General features: G+C 44.8%; 1 protein-coding gene across 10 annotated transcripts in view; it reads left to right on the top strand.

The window, feature by feature from the left end:
- dnajb6b (DnaJ heat shock protein family (Hsp40) member B6b) overlaps positions 1-19,213 on the top strand; it is a 45,472-nt gene that overhangs the window by 10,621 nt on the left and 15,638 nt on the right. For 9 of the 10 annotated variants that reach the window (XM_081694389.1, XM_081694386.1, XM_081694390.1 and 6 more), the window contains 7 exons: positions 3,107-3,231; positions 5,575-5,684; positions 9,724-9,786; positions 10,347-10,448; positions 13,376-13,519; positions 15,015-15,159; positions 15,378-15,448. In XM_081694389.1, coding sequence (XP_081550515.1) covers positions 3,167-3,231; positions 5,575-5,684; positions 9,724-9,786; positions 10,347-10,448; positions 13,376-13,519; positions 15,015-15,159; positions 15,378-15,448 — 700 coding nt within the window. In that variant the 5' untranslated portion in view covers positions 3,107-3,166. Of the gene's footprint in view, positions 1-3,106; positions 3,232-5,574; positions 5,685-9,723; positions 9,787-10,346; positions 10,449-13,375; positions 13,520-15,014; positions 15,160-15,377; positions 16,231-19,213 lie in introns of those variants that run through there. The other variant, XM_035519866.2, reaches the window with a different exon arrangement.

Raw genomic sequence — 19,213 nt, 5'->3', positions numbered from 1 at the left:
TAGTCCACAAACAGCATTTTAACATAATTACCCCTCCCTTTGTCCAGGTGGGTCAGTGTGGTGTGGAGCAGATGTGCAATTGCATCATCAGTGGAGCGGTTGTGGCAGTATGCAAACTGCAGTGGGTCCATGGAGGCTGGCAGTGAAGATGTGATGAAATCTCTGACTAGCTTTTCAAAGCACTTCATCACGACTGATGTGAGGGCAACAGGGCGGTAGTCATTGAGGCCGGAGGGTCGAGGTTTCTTTGGGAGGGGAACGATGGTGGAACTCTTGAAGCTGGATGGGATGATACTGTGCGTCAGGGAGAGATTGAAGATGTTGGTGAATACCGGGGCTAGCTGGTCTGTTCAGGCTTTGAGGACTCTCCCGCAGATACCGTCTGGTCCCGCCGCCTTCCTGGTATTCACTCTTTTGAACACTCTCCTCACGTCACTCTCCGTGATGATGAGAGGGTGCTGTTCTATGGTGGGCTCTGTGCATGCGCCATTGGCTGTGCCGATAGCACCATTAGTGTTGTTAGCGTAAGCGCTGTTAGCATTAGCGCTGCTAGATGTAGCCTCGAAGCGAGCGAAGAACGCGTTCAGCTCGTTCGCCAGAGACTCATCCGCACTCATCAGTCCGGAGGGTGGGCTCCTGTAGTCCGTGATCGTCCGTAGTCCCTGCCACAGGGATCTAGAGCCACTCTGCTGGAACTCTAGTTTCCTCCCGTAGCGCCGCTTCACCTCCCTCACCGCCCTGCGCACTCCGTATGCCGCAGACTTGTACTCGTCCGTGTGTGTGTGTGTGTGTGTGTGTGTGTGTGTGTGTGTGTGTGTGTGTGTGTGTGTGTGTGTGTGTGTGTGTGTGTGTGTGTAAAATGTAAACTACACACACATACATACAGGGCATACAGGACTGTGCAATAAAGATTATAAGACTTCTTCAACCTTTCATCTATAGATATATACCCCTTTATGTATAAATATGTAACCTTTTACCTATAGATAAAACAGAGACATAAAGTTGATCAGCCACAGCATGAAGATCTGGGGAAGAGCAGTAAAAGCTAGGAGGAGAAAAGAGGGGAGGATTTGTGAGCAGTAATGCAGTTTCATCCCTGGAAAGTGCACTATAGATGCGATGTTTGCTTTGAGGATGTTGATAGAGAAGTATAGGGAAAGTCAGAAGAAGTTGCATTGTGCATTTGTAGATCTAGAGAAAGCTTATGAAGAGAGAGAAGCTGTGATATGTATGAGCAAGTGAGGAGTGGAAGAGGAGTATGTGATGGTGGTGCTAGATATGTATAAGGACAGTGTTACAGCAGTGAGATGTGTAGAAGGAATGATAGATGTGTTTAAAGTGGAAGTGGGGCTGGATCAAGGGTCAGCTCTGAGTCCTTTCTTGTTTGCAGTGGTCCTGGACAGGCTGACAGATGAGGTAAGGCAGAAGTCTCCTTGGACTATGATGTTCACGGAACATATTGTGATTTAGAGTGAGAGTAGGAAGCAGGTTGAAAAGATTCTGGAGAGGTGGAGGTATGTTTTGGAGAGAAGGTGAATGAAAGTTAGCAGGAGTAAAACAGTACATGTTTGTGAATGTGAGGGATGGTGGTGGAAAGGAGTGGAGATGATGAAATTGGAAGAGTTTAAATACATGGGGTCAAGTGTACAGAATAATGGAGGATGTGATATTCAGGTGAAGAAGAGAGTGCAGGTAGAGTGAGGTGGATGACGTAGAGTCGTAAGAGTGATTTGAGATAGAAGGGCATCTGCCAGAGTGAAAGAGAAAGTCTGTAAGACAGTGGTGAGGCCTGCTATGATGTAGGGCTTTGAGACAGTGGCACTGACTAAAAGATAGGAGAGGAAGGTGGAGGCAGCAGAGATGAAGATGCTATGATTCTCACTAGGAGTGACGAGGATGGACAAGATTAAGAACCAGTTTATTAGGGAGACAGAGCAGGCAGGATGTTTTAGAGAAAAGGTTATGGAGGCGAAACTGAGGTGGTTTGGGAATGTGCAATGGAGGGATGAGAGTTATATAAGGAGAAGGGTACTGAGGATGGAGCCACCAGGCAGGAGGAGGAGAGGAGGAGAGGAAGATGAGAGGAAGACCAGAGATGAGGTTTATGGATGTAGTGACAGAGGATATGAAGGTAGTTTGGGTGACAAAGAAGGATGTTCAGAACACGGCAAGATGGAGATGAATGATCCACTGTGGTGACCCCTAATAGGACCAGCCAAAAGAAGAAAAAGAAGAAGATAAATCTAACAACCTATCACAGCAGAAATAAACAGAACAGCCAGTCAGTCTGCAGTTTTTGGCTTGCACATCAAAGTATACGTCCATTTCCTGTGGTCCAAATGTGTGAACAAAGTGAACAGCTGTTTATTTCCCCAATGTGATAAGATGCTCTTTTAATACCTTTATCCCCAGCCATGGCAGGAATGAAAATCACATTCCTGTTTGAGCATGTTGACAATTGGGAGTAGACGACTTCTTAACGATTTGGTTGTTGAGCAACTTCCTTGAAACTGAATTTATTATCTTGAATATGTTGGGTGGGCTGACTAATGCAGTTATTCACATAGTCAAATTAAATGAATAGCAAATGTCCACAGTGCCCTGTAGAGTGAGGTGAGGTCCAGAAGGTTAGTGAAGTGAGTCAGAAATGTTGCATAACTGGTATATTATCTTAAAGAAAGCAATGTAATGCAATGCTTTCTTTCCTGTGTTGTTATGCTCAAATTAGATCGTCTCGTTGATGTCTTGTTCAAAGACACTTTTATCCAAAAAGCCTTCCGATTATGACTGAACACAATTTGAAGGTTAAGGGTCTTACTCCGGGGCCCAACAGTGGCAACTTGGCATGGTGGGGCTTGAACTGGCAACCTTCTGATTACTGATCAAGCACTGCAACCACTGCGCTTCCACCACCTCTAGAGTGGATTGGCAGTTATGTTAGCATAGTGTCTGTCTCACATACACTAATGATTTTTCTCTCAGTTGGTGGTGTCACATTTGCACGTTGATTGTCTTTGTCATCCTCTCTCTTTCATGCCCACTCACACTGCTCCTCCCCCCGATTAGTGACCTGTGTTTGACCTCGGTCTGCTCTCTTCTCTAGGGCTACTCCGTGCTGGCCGAATCCAACAGCTCCCAGGAGCAGAATCCCCATAGCTGAGCCATGATGGAGTACTACAACATTCTGGGCATTCCGAAAAACGCCTCTCCAGACGAAATAAAGAAAGCGTGAGTACTCCAGGTCCCTGCATGGTTGGCTATTTTTATGCCCTGTGAATGTTGGGCTGGATGTAATGGACTAATTATAACTCAGGATAAACATGTGCAATGTTTCCATTGAACCAGAGAGCTCTAGAGAGCACCACCAGGCCCCTGTGACATGGTAGTACTTTATAGATGTTGGTGTCAGTGTCTCACTCACTGTTTCCTGTTTCCCCTCTCTCCTTTCTCTGACTATCTCTGTGTCTGACTCTGTGTCTGACTCTGTGTCTGACTCTCTCTCTATGTCTGTCTGTCTCTCTGACTATCTCCATGTCTGTCTCTCTGACTATCTCTCTCTGTCTCTCTCTCTGACTGTCTCTCTCTGTCTCTCTCTCTGTCTCTCTCTCTGTCTCTCTCTCTGACTGGCTCTCTGACTGGCTCTCTGACTATCTCTCTCTCTCTGTCTCTCTCTCTCTCTGACTGGCTCTCTCTGACTGTCTCTCTTTCTCTTTGGTCTTGACTTTTGCACTTCTCTTTTTATCTTTTTTGCATTTCAGTCTGTGTGACTGTATGTTGTGCCTGTCCTGTAGAGTTCTCACACACACACACACACACACACACACACACACACACACACACACACACACACACACACACACACACACACACACACATGATGAGCCTTTCCCACTGTTACAGATTTGCAGTTAAGCACACAATACTCTGAGCGTAGCTGACACTCAGGCGTGTCTCTACTGCTTTTTAAAGCACTCTCTCTCTGTTTTGGCTCAAGGTCTGAAAGGTCAGAGCAGTGAGCATTCATTGTTCCAGCCGTAGCCCCCCGCCCAGACACTGTAGAAAGTGCTGCTGTTAGCAGAACTTCTGTATGCTCCCGCCCACGGCTTTGTTTCCTGTCAGTGGATTGGCTGAGTCTTTCATTCTAATTTTCTCTTATTTTGTGGAGAATAAAGTCTCTCTTCTATACAGAAACAGCCTTTGTGGTGCGGGAAAGAAGGATCTGTGCAGATGACTTTAGACACAGTACAGAAATAGACACTGAAGAGAGTGCCCAGAAATAACACTCCCCATGTCTGTAAATAGTGCACATCTCTCCAGGTTGGATCCTGCAGATCACACGGGATCGTGTTAACATCCCAGCAGATCACACGGGATCGTGTTAACATCCCAGCAGATCACACGGGATCGTGTTAACATCCCAGCAGATCACACGGGATCGTGTTAACATCCCAGCAGATCAGACGGGATCGTGTTAACATCCCAGCAGATCAGACGGGATCGTGTTAACATCCCAGCAGATCACACGGGATCGTGTTAACATCCCAGCAGATCACACGGGATCGTGTTAACATCCCAGCAGATCACACGGGATCGTGTTAACATCCCAGCAGATCACACGGGATCGTGTTAACATCCCAGCAGATCACACGGGATCGTGTTAACATCCCAGCAGATCACACGGGATCGTGTTAGCATCCCAGCAGATCACACGGGATCGTGTTAGCATCCCAGCAGATCACACGGGATCGTGTTAGCATCCCAGCAGATCACACGGGCTCGTGTTAGCATCCCAGCAGATCACACGGGCTCGTGTTAGCATCCCAGCAGATCACACGGGCTCGTGTTAGCATCCCAGCAGATCACACGGGCTCGTGTTAGCATCCCAGCAGATCACACGGGCTCGTGTTAGCATCCCAGCAGATCACACGGGCTCGTGTTAGCATCCCAGCAGATCACACGGGCTCGTGTTAGCATCCCAGCAGATCACACGGGCTCGTGTTAGCATCCCAGCAGATCACACGGGATCGTGTTAGCATCCCAGCAGATCACACGGGCTCGTGTTAGCATCCCAGCAGATCACACGGGCTCGTGTTAGCATCCCAGCAGATCACACGGGCTCGTGTTAGCATCCCAGCAGATCACACGGGCTCGTGTTAGCATCCCAGCAGATCACACGGGCTCGTGTTAGCATCCCAGCAGATCACACGGGCTCGTGTTAGCATCCCAGCAGATCACACGGGATCGTGTTAGCATCCCAGCAGATCACAAGTCCCTGGTTCAATTCCCCCCACCACCAAGTTACCATTGTTGAGCTTCTGAGCAAGACCCTTAACCCTTAATTTCTCAAGTTGTACTCAGTCATAGTTGTAAGTTGCTTTGGATAAAAGAAACAGCTAATTGCTGTAAATGAAGTTGCTAGGTGATGTTTGCAGGTAAACTGTGATGAAAGCTCCCTGCTGTCAGACTGGTTCTTAGCACTGCTGCTCCTAAACACTTTCATTTTTTATTTCCTGATGTTATAATTTAAAGTGTAGCTTACCATACAATTCTGTGTGTGTGTGTGTCCTACAGGTACAGAAAACAGGCCTTGAAGTGGCATCCTGATAAAAACCCAGATAACAAAGAAGAAGCTGAGAGGAGATTTAAAGAGGTCTCGGAGGCTTATGAAGTTCTCTCAGATGGTAATCCAGCTCTGTATTTATTCAGCTGTCTGGGTGGAGGGCGGGTGGGACGTGTGGTGCTTGCTTGCGTGGGGGGCTAATTAATTTACTATAGGAATGTACTCCTAACTTTAACAAAACATGGATCTACATTGCTGTTCTTCCCCTCTCTTCCGTCTCTCACTTCTCTCACTGAACTGGAGAGCTAAAGCAGAGATCAGTGTTAACTTTAAAGGTGGGACTCTTCAGCTTTCTCATGGGTGTTTTCTGAATTCTCGAACTCTGTTTTGCTAAAACCTCTAGCCCAAACTGTTGCAATTTCACAGGACGTGCCCTTTTCTCTTGGATAATATTTTTCAGTTTTCCTCTGGACCGAGGGAGCAAGCATACAGAGTCAACGTCAGAATGACCATTACCATTATAATCAGTCAAATCAAGTCAAAATCTACATTTATTTATATAGCCATTTTCACGAAAGATGTCGGCAAAAAACAGATTTACAAATGTCCAAGTCCAAGCCCCCAGTGAACAAGCCATGGGCAACAGTGGCAAGGAAAAACGCCCTAGAGCATGAGGAACAAACCTTGAAAGGAACCAAGACTCAAAGGGGGGCCCATTCTTCTCTGGCAGACAATGGTCACCACAATAATAACAATTTTAAGAGAAAAATAAATAAATAATAATGAAAAAATAAGCAAATAATGTCTAGTCCAATTTTCTAGAGGTCCTAGTCTTGTCCTGTTGGTGTGCATGTGTCCAAAACCCATCTCGCAACAGAGAGTAGTTGTCTGGGGTGAATGTGTGGTGGGCTACAGGAGAGGACATGAGGGGGTGGTGATAGTAGATATGGCAGCCAAGATGGTATGAGGCTCAGTAACACAACGACATCAGGGGAAGGTGTATCTTGGCAGAAAGAGAGAATAGATTATTGGCATGTCCAGATACAAGGGTGTGTATATTAGGGAACTATAATGTGCAATGATGGACTCTGACAGACCTAGCTATGGCAGCACAGCTAAAAGGAAGGAGCCAGAAGAAACCACAGGTATGAGGGCACCCTGGAACATCAGCATTCCACTGCTCTCAGTCAACAAAGTTCAGTGACAAAAGAGAGGTGAAGTGACAGCATCATAACATCCCAGTTTACCATAACTCTCAATGCCCATTGACCCCCAGATCGACACCTTTACCTAAGATGGGAAGTAGTTAATAAAATGCCTGACTACAGTTTTCAGCCTAGCCTTAAATATTGAGACTGTGTCTGAGTCTCATACATTTACAGGAAGGTTATTCCATAGTGTAGGAGCGTTATAGGAAAAGCCTCTGCCCTCTGCGGTAGATTTTCTTATTCTTGGTACTAGTAAAGAGCTGTGCCTTTTGATCTAAGCAAACGCGGTAGCTTGTAATGCACTAAGAGTTCAATAAGGTACTGTGGGGGCAAGACTACTCAGTACTTTGTAGGTCATTAGAACTATTTTATAATAAATATGAAGTTTTACTCGAAGCCAATGTAAAGTAGCTAAAATAGGAGTGATGTGATCAAATATGAGGTTTTTGTTGGAGGGATCTGGGAGAATCATGTTTTTCAGAAAAATATGTGAGGTGTGGCGTCTTGCCCAATTTCTTAGAATAATGTGCAGTCTAGTGAAACCACTCTGACTACATTAGACTGCTTTATATTACATTAATGCCTTAAGCCATGTAACAAGTCAAATGACTCATCATACATGCCAGCAATCAGAGCCGTGCCAGGTCTTGTGGGTACTCTGCTAGCGGTTAGTGGAATGTCCTGTCTTGGGAGGAGTAGTAGTGATTGTAAATGGGTAAAATGAACATCCGATGGCAGTGGTAGCTCAGTGGTTAAGGTACTACAGTCGTAGCCAAAAGTTTTGAGATTGACACAAATTTTGGTTTTCACAAAGTTTACTGCCTTTTGTTAGATCCTTTTGTCAGATGGTATATGGTTTATATGGTATAGTGAAGTAAAATTATTTCATAAGTTTTTTTAACTTTATATTGACAAATACATCCAGTTTAAGCAAAGACTTAATATTTACAGTGTTGACCCTTCTTTTTTAAGACTTCTTTAATATGCCTCGGCATGCTGGATATCAGCTTCTGGGCAAAATCTTGACTGATGGCAACCCATTCTTGCCTAATCAGTGCTTGAAGTTGAGCACAGTTTCTGTGTTTTTGTTTGTCCACCCTCTTTTTGAGGATTCTCAATGGGAGTTCTCAATGGGAGTGAGATCTGGAGAGTTTCAAATTTCAATGTTCACTGAGCCATTTGGTTATTACTTTTGCCTTGTGACATGGTGCTCCATCATGCAGGAAAAAGCATTGTTCATCACCAGATTGCTCCTTAATGATTGGGAGAAGTTGCTCTTGTAGTATGTTTTGCTTATTCATTGAAGTGTTTTTAGCAACCCCACAAATGAATGGTCTCAGGATGCCTCACTGTTGGCATGACACAGGACTCATGGTAGTGCTCACCTTTTCTTCTCCAGACAATCATTTGTCCAGATGTCCCAATCAGTCTGAAGGGGGCTTCATCAGAGAAAATAACTTTACCCCAACCCTCTGGAGTCCAGTCCCTATACTTCCTACAGAATGTCAGTCTGTCCTTGATGTTTTTCTTGGAGAGAAGTGGCTTCTTTGCTGCCCTTCTTGACACCAAGCCATCCTCCAAAAGCCTTCACCTCACTGTGTATGCAGATGCACTCACACCTGCCTTGTGCCATCACTCTTCACACTCTAGAGTTAATGCTAATTGCCACCATAAAACTAAAGCAGCAAAGTTTGTGAAAACCAAAATTTGTCCTAGTCTCAAAACTTTTGGCCATGACTGTAGACTAGTAATCAGAAGGTTTTCCATTCAAGTCCTACCACTGTTCCCACTGTTGGATCCCTGAGCAGGACCCTTAACCTTCAACTGCTCAAGGTGTATTCAGTCAGAATTGTAAGTCACTGGGGGGGGGGGGGGGGGAGTGTCAGGTAAATGTAAAATGTACTCCTATGGAACCTGTCTGGTTATTACTCAGTGTACCTCCATACTAGTGAGAGCCCATCGTAGCCTCATACTGGTGAGAGCCCAGTGTAGCTGGGCAAGTTCTCATAATCAGCATTTCAATGTCTGTATATGCCAGTGCTGATAATTATTTACTGTTTAAGTATATTTATAAGCAATAAAACGTTTGAATTGAAAAGGTTCAGCCTCTTTTTTTATTCAAGCAGGCCCCATGTGCTGTCTGCAGTCTGTTCTGAGTTTGCTTGTGCAAGAGGGACCTGATCTAATTAAAAGCTTTTTTAAGAAGTGATGAGTGTTGCGTGTCTCTAGACGTTGGCATGAAAGTGTATCTCCTCCCTTATCCAAGCAGATTCTATTTTCCCTTTAGATGGTACTCTCCCCTCAGTCTGGATTGTGTGTCTTTGGGTCACAGGAGTGTCTGGTTCAGAAACAGGAGGGTGATGTATAGGTAACCACCTTGGGACCATTGCTGCTCCAGGCCTTGATGAGAGTTGTTCAGTCATAATTAGAAGTGGCTTTGGACAAAAGTGTCAGCAAAGTGCTGTAAATGTTATTCCTGCTAGTGACTGCTGAGTAGGAGTTTTCCTGATATAGGTTAAGCCCTGAGGCTGTGTGACTTCTCTGAAATGTATGCAGGATTGACTGTTACCAGTGTTTAAGTGGCTGACAGAAATTAGTGGAGGCCTTATGTTCAACACTGAGCTGTCAGACACTGGTCAACCTTTCTGCTGTTTTGGCCCAGTTCTTTTCTTCTTATAGCTGAATATGAGGTTTTTATTGGCGGGTTCTGGGGGAAACATTTTTTCTGGTGCTTGTTTGACCAGGCAAGTTGAAAAAAAGTTAACATTGAACCCTCTTTGTATTGCATTGGTTAGTGGCTAATCTGAATCAGACCGCCAGGACATGATGTCTAATGATTTTTACAGAACAAACACACATTTCTACACACACGGTGTTTTTATAGAAGTGTGTGGTTGGTATGAAGCTGTCATGTCATCTGGACTTAAATCCGCTCTTTGCACTTGCTTTCAGAAAACAAACGCAACATGTATGACAGATATGGCAAAGAAGGCCTAACTGGAAATGGTGTCAGAGGTAAGCCTGACTACCCACCCCACCTGCTTAACTACCCAAACCTACCCACGCTAACTACCCACCCCTACCTAATTAACTACCCAATCCTACCCACCCCACCTGCTTAACTACCCAAACCTACCCACGCTAACTACCCACCCCTACCTAATTAACTACCCAATCCTACCCACCCCACCTGCTTAACTACCCAAACCTACCCACGCTAACTACCCACCCCTACCTAATTAACTACCCAGTCCTACCCACCCCACCTACTTAACTACCCAAACCTACCCACGCTAACTACCCACCCCTACCTAATTAACTACCCAATCCTACCCACCCCACCTGCTTAACTACCCAAACCTACCCACGCTAACTACCCACCCCTACCTAATTAACTACCCAATCCTACCCACCCCACCTGCTTAACTACCCAAACCTACCCATCCTACCTACCTACCCACTCTAACTACCTACCTTAACCCACCTTACCTACCTATCCTAACTACCTAAATTAACTACCTACCTATCTTAACTGCCTACGTTAATGGCATTAAATTGTATTCCTTCTTTCCTAGGAAATTATGAGGACCATTTCAATGGTGGATTCACATTCCGTAATCCTGAAGACGTCTTTAGGGAATTCTTTGGGGGCAGAGATCCATTTGCAGATTTCTTTGGTAAAAGTTTATTTTATGTGTTAATGTGAGTGTGAGTTTGGGTTAATGTGAGTGCGAGTTTATTTTATGTGTTAATGTGATAGTGTTTTATGCATTTACCTCCAGTTTTAAGCTCATTTTTATAGTTTGTACTTATTCACCTAACACTAGTTATCTGAACTTGTACATGTAGAACAATGATCATTCAGGATTAGTAGACACTTGGGTCAAAACATCCATTGACATCCAGGCTTATTTGTCCATCATTTAGGTTCTATTTGAGCTCATCTAATACAGAAGAAAATGTAAAAAAAAAAAAAAGAAGGAAAAAACCATTTATGTTTGGGTTTATAATGTGTAGTTTTATGCTGGAGATTCATTTTCAGTCATGTTCTACATTTCCTGATTCACCAGGGTCTTGAACAGTTTTACTCAAGAGCTACACAGTATTTTCTACTAGGTGGCCTAGACATATATAGTGTCCAAAAACCTCTCCAAATGCACAAAATGTCGTCAGTCACTATACATAGTGTGTAAGATTTCTTTTGCTAAAACATCACAAAAATGTGAGAACTTACTAAAAGACAATATTAGCTTCTTTCATTAATGTGAGTTTCAGAGCTAGGATTTTTTTAATGAAGATGTCTGAAATTACACCACCATTTAACACCCATGGGATTAAATCTATATTTAGGAAGCATTTGTGATCATTTCATTCATTCATGACGTTCACCTGATACAAAATCTAGCTAATTAAAGTGAATTGCAAATTGCTTATGCACAAATAAGTAAAGCTTCATCTAGAAACTGCAACAGCATGCAAAATTATTTGTTTAAATTTCTTCACATCCTGTGATCATTTATGTGCATTTGTAATGAATAACAGTATGTGCAGGTCAGTAGAACTGTTTGTATTGAAGTAAGATCCAGTATGTTCATATCAACGCAACCTGCAAAGTGACAGATAGGTAGACAGATGGGTAGAAGTACTCAGGTTGGGTACTGTTGGCTTATAATGGTCACTTTATTGTTACATATTAGTTGAAAACACAATGTCTGGCCCTGAAACAGTGTTTAAGGCACTTACAATGCTTTGAAATGCTGTTTCAATGTATGTAAAACATAAAGAACACAGTTGCAATCTACTTATTGCAAACTATAGAACAGATTGTTTTCACTTAAACTAATCTTTGAAAGTTTCTTCTTAACATGCATGACATATTAGTTGAAAACACAATGTCTTGCCCTGAAACAATGTTTAAGGCACTTACAATGCTTTGAAACGCTGTTTCAATGTATGTAAAACATAACACAGTTAGAATATCCTGTCTGTCTGCAGTGGCCACAGTACAACCTGTCGAGGGTGGTACTATGATAATGATTTCATACAATTGAGGATGGTACTGTAATAATGATGTCATATCATCAAGGGTGGTACTATGATAATGATGTAATGTCATTGAGGGTGGTACTATGATAATGATGTTATGCTCTCAAATGTGGTACTGTGATAATAATGTCATACCATCATGGGTGGTACTAAATATAATGACGTCATCTAGGGTGGTACTAAATGTCTACTATGATGATACTATGATGATGATGATGATTTCATACCATCAAGGGTGGTACTATGGGAATTGTCATACCGTTAAGAGCAGTACTATGATAATGATGTGATTCATTGATACGTAGTGTGCTGCTAACTGGCATGTTCTAATGGGAAAACAGCATGTGCATAGTGTGGTTCCCCCCCCCCCCCCAACATGCTAAATCCGGACAGGGCACTTGGACAGGGCTGAGAGGAGACTACATGTCATCCCTGGAATGCTCTCAGAAATAGCTTCTATATTAAAAAAAGAGGAGGAGTGTGTGTGTTTGTTTTTGTGCCCTTTATGCATTGTACAATATATGGGACTGGTGTTTGTGTTTGTGTATGACTATGATGATATAGTGAATATTCCTGTTGGGCAGGTTCAGGGGTTTTGGTTCTACGTCTCGTGCCTCACCTGTAGCAGTGTGGCAGCAGCAGTGGGAACATTTACCTCAGAATCTCACTCTCCTTTCAGTTCCTCACACTCTCTGTTACTGACACTTTGTCTGGTTGTCACACACTCTTCAGTTCCTCACATTCTCTTCAGCTTTTAGATCCAGTGCCATTGGAAGCTGTCGATCAAACATTTTACAGGAATCCACTTGATCCCAGAATAAGAGAATCACCCGCCACCTGCCTGTAGGGGGCGCCTCCTTTCTGTTTTAGGCAGCTGTTCTGTGTTATAATATGTGGAGAATTATACACAAGATTCCCAATGTATAATTTATACATTATACCACTACAAGTCCACACTGGAGTCTCAATACATGTCCATAGAGTGGCGTCTCTTGCTGTCTTGAAACACACTGAAGACGTCCCTCTTCCAGAAGCACTTGAGTGAGCTATAGCCCCTTCAAGGCTCAAAAATAAATCACCAGCCCTTCACTTACATCTTTACACACACTCACACAGAAGCACCCTAATCTGTATCTTCCTGTTTTCTCAGACAGGGTTCTAGATGAACTGTGTTAGACTCACGTCTAGTGTACTAGCGTTCCCTCCTTGGAAACGACAACAGAGTACTACTATAAATCAGTCATCTGCTAATCATAAATCTGTTAGTGTTGTAGACTTCAGTCTTGATCATTTTCTTAGCACGTCCTATTAGTTGTGAAGCAGAGTTGGTTTGATCTGTTTTAATTTTAGCACCAGGAACACTGACCAGGAGTGTGTGTGGCTCAGGAGTGTGTGGGTTTCAGGAGTGCAGTTGGAGAAGGAACAGGTCCAACCACAGAATAGCAGAAGCTTGCAGCAAAAATCTGTTTCATAATGAAACATATAAACACACACAAACACAAGCATAAGCCGAGAAAGCCGAGTTCCGCCCTAAACAAGTCCTGTTTCTGTGCTGCAGGAGATGACCCCTTTGATGATTTCTTCGGTGGTGGGCGTCGGCAGAGGAGCGGGAGGAGTCATAGCACCGCCCCTTTCTCTGCCCCCTTCTCACACGGCTTTGGGGGATTCCCCCCGTTTGGTGGCTTCTCCGGATTTGACTCAGGTGTGTGGGGGGGCGGGGAATAAAGATAGGGGTACCAAGGGTACAAATCCTTTTTTTAACCTGTAATTTTACTTTTATTAGATAAACAGAGAGCCAAACAGTTTGGTGAAAGTGTCGTCTCACGGATTAGTCCAGCCTGTTTACATTTGTCATAGGTGGTCAGGTGGGGTATAGGGGTGTGTGTGCGCGCGTGTGTGTGTGTGTGTGGTCAGGTGGGAGTATAGGTGTGTGTATGATCAGGTGGGAGTATAGGTGTGTGTGTGGGGGGGGGGTCAGGTGGGAGTATAGGTGTGTGTGTGTGTGTATGCGGTCAGGTGGGAGTATAGGCGTGTGTGTGTGTGTGTATGTGGTCAGGTGGGAGTATAGGTATGTGTATTATTCTAGGAGTAAATGACAAAGCACTTTTGTAAGTCGCTCTGGATAAGAGCGTCTGCTAAATGCCGTAAATGTAAATGTGTGCGGTCAGGTGGGAGTATAGGTGTGTGTGTGTGTGTGTGTGTGTGTGTGTGTGTGTGTGTGTGTGTGTGTGTGTGTGGTCAGGTGAGAGTATGGGGTGTGTGTGTGGTCAGGTGAGAGTATGGGGTGTGTGTGTGTGTGGTCAGGTGAGAGTATGGGGTGTGTGTGTGTGTGTGATCAGGTGAGAGTATGGGGTGTGTGGGTGTGGTCAGGTGAGAGTATGGAGTGTGTGTGTGTGTGTGATCAGATGAGAGTATGGGGGGTGTGTGTGTGTGTGTGGTCAGGTGAGAGTATGGGGTGTGTGTGTGTGTGTGTGTGATCAGGTGAGAGTATGGGGTGTGTGGGTGTGGTCAGGTGAGAGTATGGAGTGTGTGTGTGTGTGTGATCAGGTGAGAGTATGGGGGGTGTGTGTGTGTGATCAGGTGAGAGTATGGAGTGTGTGTGTGTGTGTGTGTGTGTGATCAGATGAGAGTATGGGGGGTGTGTGTGTGTGTGGTCAGGTGAGAGTATGGGGGTGTGTGTGTGGTCAGGTGAGAGTATGGGGGGGTGTGTGTGGTCAGGTGAGAGTATGGGGTGTGGGTGTGTGGTCAGGTGAGAGTATGGGGGGTGTGTGTGTGTGGTCAGGTGAGAGTATGGGGTGTGTGTGTGTGTGTGGTCAGGTGAGAGTATGGGGAATGTGTGTGTGTGGTCAGGTGAGAGTATGGGGTATGTGTGTGTGTGTGGTCAGGTGAGAGTATGGGGTGTGTGTGTGTGTGTGGTCAGGTGAGAGTATGGGGGGGGTGTGTGTGGTCTGAGAGTATGGGGGTGTGTGTGTGTGGTCAGGTGGGAGTATAGGTGTGTGTGTGTGTGTGTGTGTGTGTGTGTGTGTGTGTGTGTGTGTGTGTGTGTGTGTGTGTGGTCAAGTGGGAATATAGCTCAGCGCATGCAGCTGCAGTATGTGTGTGTTTGGGCGCGAGGATAGCTGTATGAATGCATTTTTTCAGACCCCCTGACCACAACCTCTACCCTGACCGCAACCTCCACCCTGGCTCTTGTGCAGGTTTCTCCTCTTTCGGGTCGATGGGTGGAGGTGGCTTCACTTCCTTCTCCTCTTCCTCGTTTGGTGGTGGAGAGAGGATGGGAAACTTCCGCTCAGTGTCCACCTCCACCAAATTCATCAATGGCAGGAAGATCACCACCAAACGGTACTGTGTGCATGAGAGACCTCCCCATATGTTCTACACTGCCCTTAAACTTCACTCTGCACTTTGACCTCTGGGTTGGTTTGCTTATTTATTTTGTGGGTGGTTTGTTTTTGTTTGATTCTGTATGTGTGTGCGTTTGATTTTGTGTGTGTGTGTGTGTGTGTGTGTGTGTGTGTGTGTGTGTGTGTGTGTGTGTGTGTGTGTGTGTGTGTGTGTAGCATTGTGGAAAATGGGCAGGAGCGTGTGGAGGTGGAGGAAGACGGCCAGCTGAAGTCTCTCACAGTCAATGGTAAGGAGCAGCTCCTCCAACTGGACAACAAGTGACTCCACCTGCAGTCTCCGCCCCCAAACACTCAAACAAGGCGTGGCTAAAATGAAACCCATTCCCAGCCTTCCACAGAGGGCACAAAGTGACCAAAAGCAGCCACTCACTCTTTCCACCAATCAGCAAGCCTTGGCTAGGTCACATGCCATAGATCTAGGAAGTGGATGAAGCCTTTAGATGGCCGGTTTACACCGACATCAGGGTGATGTTCTATTAGGTTTTGGGTTTTTTCCCTTGGTTTTTGTTTTGTTTTTTCCTGTGGGACTGTTCCCTATATCTTGTAGAGCCAGGCATGTTTGTACCATTCCACTGTTGGCGTGTTGCGGCTCCAGCCCTGGGGTCGTAGCTGACATGCCCTCTGACCTCCACAGGCATGTCCATTCCCAGCTCCATCTCACAGGGGAGTTTCACTGCTTGACTAGAATCCTTTACACTTGACTCTCTCTTCTCACTTCGTGTTTAAGACCAGCTCGGCCTCTCTAGCTGACTGGTCTGGTTCCCCTGTACGTGATGTTTGGTTGTTAATAAAGTAATGTCATTAATCTGTGTTATTGGCTTTGCTTGGTTTGTTTGGCTTCATGCATGGCTACCTGTCATATGGCTTCTTATGTAGTGGAGACAGTTGCATAACCAGTGCAGAGCTGACACTGCTGAGGACTCTAACATATATGTATCTATAAATCCACCCATGCAGAGATGCAAACAAACTGTTTTAATTTCATTAAATCATATTTTCACCCTTCTAAGGATGTCTCACTTGAGTTCTCTGTGTGGTGATTTAACAAAAGACAAAACCTCTTTCTACTCTTATCTGTGTTAAGTATGTGTGTTAATGTGTGTGCGTGAGTTTGCTTGACTGATCTGAGATTCTGCATTTATGTACTCACTAAGTGTTGATACACACGCTAAGTGTTGATACACACGCTAAGTGATGCACTCTTCACCTGTGCATTGGCCGACACTCCGGCACTGAAGACTTTCTACGCATTTGTGACACTGATTAATCAGAAGGGCACTGCTGTCATGTGTGTCAGTGGAGTGATTTCTCAGCTCAATTCAGAGATGGGCTGCACCTCACCCAGTGTAGTTCACTACTGATCTATTTAAATGAAAAGTATCGTGGAGAATATTTAGCTTTTTGTTTTTCAACAATTGTTTATAATTCTAGAGAATCGATTGCACTTCATGTTTTGTTGTTTTTTATATTTTTGTTTTGTTCAAGAGTAGGATTTGACATTTTAGGAGACTACTGTGTTATTAGGAGGCCTTGAGAGCACCACCTGGCCCCACTGTTGGGCTCAGGGCTCACAGTTCTGACCTCTCTGGCCCAACGTTGGATTGGGTGATCACAGTTCTGACCTCTCTGGCCCAACGTTGGGTTGGGGGATCACAGCTCTGACCTCTCTGGCTTTCCGTGAATGAGCTCTGGTTCCCTGCTGTTTACTTCCTGCTATTTAATACTGGCAGTCACAGAACTGAATGTCTATCCCAAAGCAACATGATGAGAAACAGAACTATAAATAAGGAGGCCAATGCGATGAGATTGGTACAGCACCAGAGTAACATTTTGCCTCTATTAAATCATCGTGTGAGTGGTGTACTGTGTGCTGGACTCAGTGAAGAGCTCCTCAGGCAAGGTGGCAGGAGAGAATTCAGCTTTTGAGTTATGGGTCTGATAATGGGCTTCCCCAGTTTAGGCTAAATGTTGGTGAGTTAACACAGAGTCTGGGTTAATGGGGTAAGTTAACACAGGGAGTCTGGGTTAATGGGGTGAGATAACAAAGATGGGTCTCTGGGTTAATGGGGTGAGTTGATACAGGGGCTCTCTGGGTTAATGGGGTGAGTTAACAGGGTGTCTGGGTTAATGGGGTGAATTAACACGGGGTCTGGCTTAATGGGGTGAGTTAACACAGGGAGTCTGGTTTAATGGGCTGAGATAAAACTGGGTCTCTGGATTAATGGGGTGAGATACACATCTTTGCCATTCTTGTTATTCTATGATCTATGCGGATGGAAGTAATTATTTTCCTACCACATGTTTTGGGTTTTGTTTGCCATTTTAAAGCATTTCAGATCATTTTAGCTGAGCAGCCAATTATTTTCTGTAACTCTTTATATGTTTTCCCCTCTCCAATCAACTTCTTGATCAAAGTTCTTTCTCCTTCGGTACAATGTCTGGAATGACCCATTTTACTCACTGATCAAGGGCTAAAACCAGCAGGTACATTTGCTGCCCTCCTTCTTTAAATAAGGGCCATAATTGACACCTGTTTCTTCATAGAATGAATGACCTCACTAATTGAACTCCACACTGCTATTAATTTGAACACGCCCCTTTCATTAAATGAGTCAATTACACCCAATTAGCAGCATGTATGTCATGACTGTTGATTCTGTTGGTTGGCCATTACTCGGCTACACCTAGTCATGAATTTTTCCCCATGTTATATTATCTTTTCTGCCAAAATCAGTAATTAAATACATTAGTGATTTTAGACTGCTATTATTTTGCACATAACTATATATAATATATATCTTGTATACAGGACTAGGAAAGTATGTGAGTAAAATACAGAGAAGCTGAATTCATATGACTGTGTTGAAGTATTAATGGGTATTGGTGTATTAATGGTTGTGGCGGTGACCGGTAAGGAGGCGGATGCATGTGCGGAGAAGAGCAGGATTTATTGGGGACATATCCAAAGTCATGGTCATTAAGGTAGTCCAGGGTCAGAGAGCCAAAATGGCGATTACGGGGATACATGATAAACCAAAACGGGACGCGCACGCACAGTAAATGTATGAACTAATTAAGGCAAAACCAGACACAAGTGAAAGTAACAACAGAACCAAGAGGAACAGGAACAGACAATGGACAGCCACAGGGACCAGAACAGGCACAGAAACAGGCATATGGACAGAAAAGTATACTCCAAAACTGGCACAATACCAGGAATAGGAACAGAGGTAGGAGTTCAGCTAACACAGAGAGCAGGAACAGGACCAAAAGGGGGAAGCTAGGGACGACAGGGCAGGACAGGGACACAAGGAGTAAACAAAGTAGGGACAGGTCCAGGGGCAGGACTACAGACAGGCACAGGAGTTGGGGCGGATCGAGGGATGGTGAAAGGGAGTAGGACCGGCAACATGGCTGGAACAGGAGGCGGGCACAGAGACGAGTGGAGATACATTGGTATGAGGTATAGCTGTGGGAACGCGCACAGGAACAGAAGAAAATACAGAGGTAAGTATTTTCAGTATGACAGAGACAGGCACAGGAACAAAATACACAACAGGTATGGGTACAGGTACTGGAACAAGTAATGGAACACTGATGCCAGGGCAGTAGGTCTCACCATAACATAAACAGGCAGAGATTTAATGGACAGGAACAAAGAAAAAACTAGGAGCTGAGGAGACAATAGGAACAGACATTGGGTCAGGAATAGGGGCTGGCGCAGCAGACCCAGGGAGCATAGGAGCTACAGGGGAAGCACCAGGTATAGACAAAGGAGATGTAGGGGCCCGGGAGGCTGAGGGAGAGGCCTTAAGGGTCACTGGCTGCGAGCTGTGGCCGAAGGAGTCCTAAGTGTCTCAGGAGGCACAACTGTAGCAGTTTAGGGTCACAAGGGAGTCTTGAGGAGCAACCACAGGGACGGTCCTGGCACGGTCCAGGAGGCACGGGGGACTGGCCTAGCACGAGCTGCGGGGACAGGAACAAGAGAAAAA

The sequence above is a fragment of the Electrophorus electricus genome, chromosome 13 (genome assembly GCF_041902795.1).
Source record: "Electrophorus electricus isolate QZ-2024a chromosome 13, ASM4190279v1, whole genome shotgun sequence".
Lineage (NCBI taxonomy): Eukaryota > Metazoa > Chordata > Actinopteri > Gymnotiformes > Gymnotidae > Electrophorus > Electrophorus electricus.
The sequence above is the reverse complement of the archived record's forward strand: the minus strand, read 5'-3'. Positions and strand labels throughout refer to the sequence as shown.